Below are 1,900 nucleotides of genomic sequence, written 5' to 3' on the forward strand. Positions count from 1 at the left end.
CATCTGACCCAATCCTATTGATTTTGGTCTCATCTGACCATATAACATGCTTCCAGTCCTCTACAGTCCAGTGTTGATGAGCTAAGGCAAAGGCTAGTCTTCTCTGCCTATGTTTGATGGAGAGAAGAGGCTTTTTCTTCTTTGTTACTGCCTTGAGATGAGCTGCCTTGAGAACATTCCTCACAGTTTGTGAAGAGACAGGGGTAGTGATGGTGGAATTGATATAATGGGTGGCTTGGACAGCATTATCAGCCTTTCCTGTAGTGATATGTTGGATAATAGCCCTTTTGTCAGTAGAGGTAAGCTTGGATGGACGTCCTCCACAAGAGTTTTCCTTGTCTGGGTGGCTTTCTTTGATGAACTTGACCACAGTGGACTTGCATATTCCAGTTCTAGAGGAAATTTGGCGAGCAGAGAGGCCAGCATAAGACAGAGAGAGGATATTATCTCTTTGAGCAGAGGAGATGGCTTTCATGGTGATTATGACTATGATACATGAGATATTCTGGTTTATATAGTTAGATATAGTCATAAAATAACATAATGACACCACTTTATAATTTATATAATAGTGGCATGATTTTTATGGTGTCATAAATAATGATTTATATAGTTTTAATATACACTCAAAAAACTGTCCACATGAGTCATCATTTTATAAGCCTTATATCTCCACCATATCTCCGCCGATTCCCACGGTGTAGGGCTCAAATAAAAGCCCTGAAGCCATACTACAATGTGGTATAAGTATGTCCTTGAGGAATTTGTTCATTCTCACACAATATCATAGATAGTGAAAAATTGTCAAAACATGCGGACAGTTTTTTGAGCCACTGTATGTCCGGAGAAGGGAAGTAAGTGATAATATGAAACTTGAGTCCTATTTATCTAACTACATGAATGTCCAAAATTTGCACAGGCAAGAGTAGTAGCGAAACACAGGGTATTTGGATCAATATGTAATAAGGCTTGCGAGTGCTGTGGCCATGAGAATACATGTGATAACGCCTGCTGTTCATTCAGTAATGGTAAAATAAGCTTAAAACACACCAATGGAGATAGGCGGACATGGGCAGGACATGGGAAGGATTTGGTACCGACGGGACGGAATGGTTGGCCGAGGTGCGCGATGACCAAAATGATAAGTAAGGGATAGTACAGGCAACCCTGGCTCCCTGCAAGCAGCTGAGGCAACAGGTCCGTATCGGCCGAGTTGGACATAGTCCGCTGCGACATGGAAGGGTCGAGTGAGTCAAGGCTTTGCAAGGAAGTAATGTATGGATGCGATGTGGACTTCTAGGATGCTTGACCTCTATCGTAAAAAGGGGTTCTGCAAGGCTAGCCCGAGTTTGAACACCACAATAGCAAGGGATATTTGGGCCTATCCTCTGGTTCAGGCGAGTTGAGGGAGATATCATTGGGTTCTAGTCGTGGAATGCTTTGCTGCATTGTATTGAGATGGGTGATGAAACGGGTGTTGGTAGCAGTGAAGGACAGCAAGGTCAGATGGTTGAAAATGGGTTGAAGAAGTGGATGATGGCACCTGGGAAGTTGAGGGCAAGGGGGGCATGAAGACAGAGAGTCAGAGGCATCACTTGGGCTATCCCAGCCTAGATATTCATCATCACAGAACTATATAAACCAGAATTATCAGCTCGCGCAGGAGGATCATCATCCTTATAGGCCTGCGTCATCCATGATTTTGCCTGGCTTGAGGTCCTTGTTGAGAGGACCTGCATCTCCTCCCTCGTCATCCTCACAATCTGCATCATCCAGAGCAGTCTCTTTCCCTTTCCCTTTGCCAAAGACATACATTGCCTCAGTGGCAAAATCTTGGCCTGGGTCGGTGGTTGAATATGACATATTATAGGTGGGGTTGGTTCTCCACCACCCATGGAGA

The 1,900-nt window shown here is 44.2% G+C and overlaps 1 protein-coding gene across 1 annotated transcript; it reads left to right on the plus strand.

Annotated features, from left to right (window-relative positions):
- Positions 1–1,068: 1,068 nt before the first annotated feature.
- On the plus strand, positions 1,069–1,572 carry DFJ58DRAFT_840476 (uncharacterized protein; the record flags this gene model as incomplete). The annotated part of the gene is made up of 4 exons (XM_041392616.1): positions 1,069–1,122; positions 1,162–1,247; positions 1,301–1,391; positions 1,429–1,572. 4 exons carry the CDS (start codon positions 1,069–1,071, stop codon positions 1,570–1,572), a joined length of 375 nt encoding a protein of 124 aa, XP_041245167.1.
- Between the last annotated feature and the right edge of the window lie 328 nt (positions 1,573–1,900).

The sequence above is a fragment of the Suillus subalutaceus genome (genome assembly GCF_016647625.1).
Source record: "Suillus subalutaceus strain FC151 chromosome Unknown DFJ58scaffold_38, whole genome shotgun sequence".
Classification (NCBI taxonomy): domain Eukaryota; kingdom Fungi; phylum Basidiomycota; class Agaricomycetes; order Boletales; family Suillaceae; genus Suillus; species Suillus subalutaceus.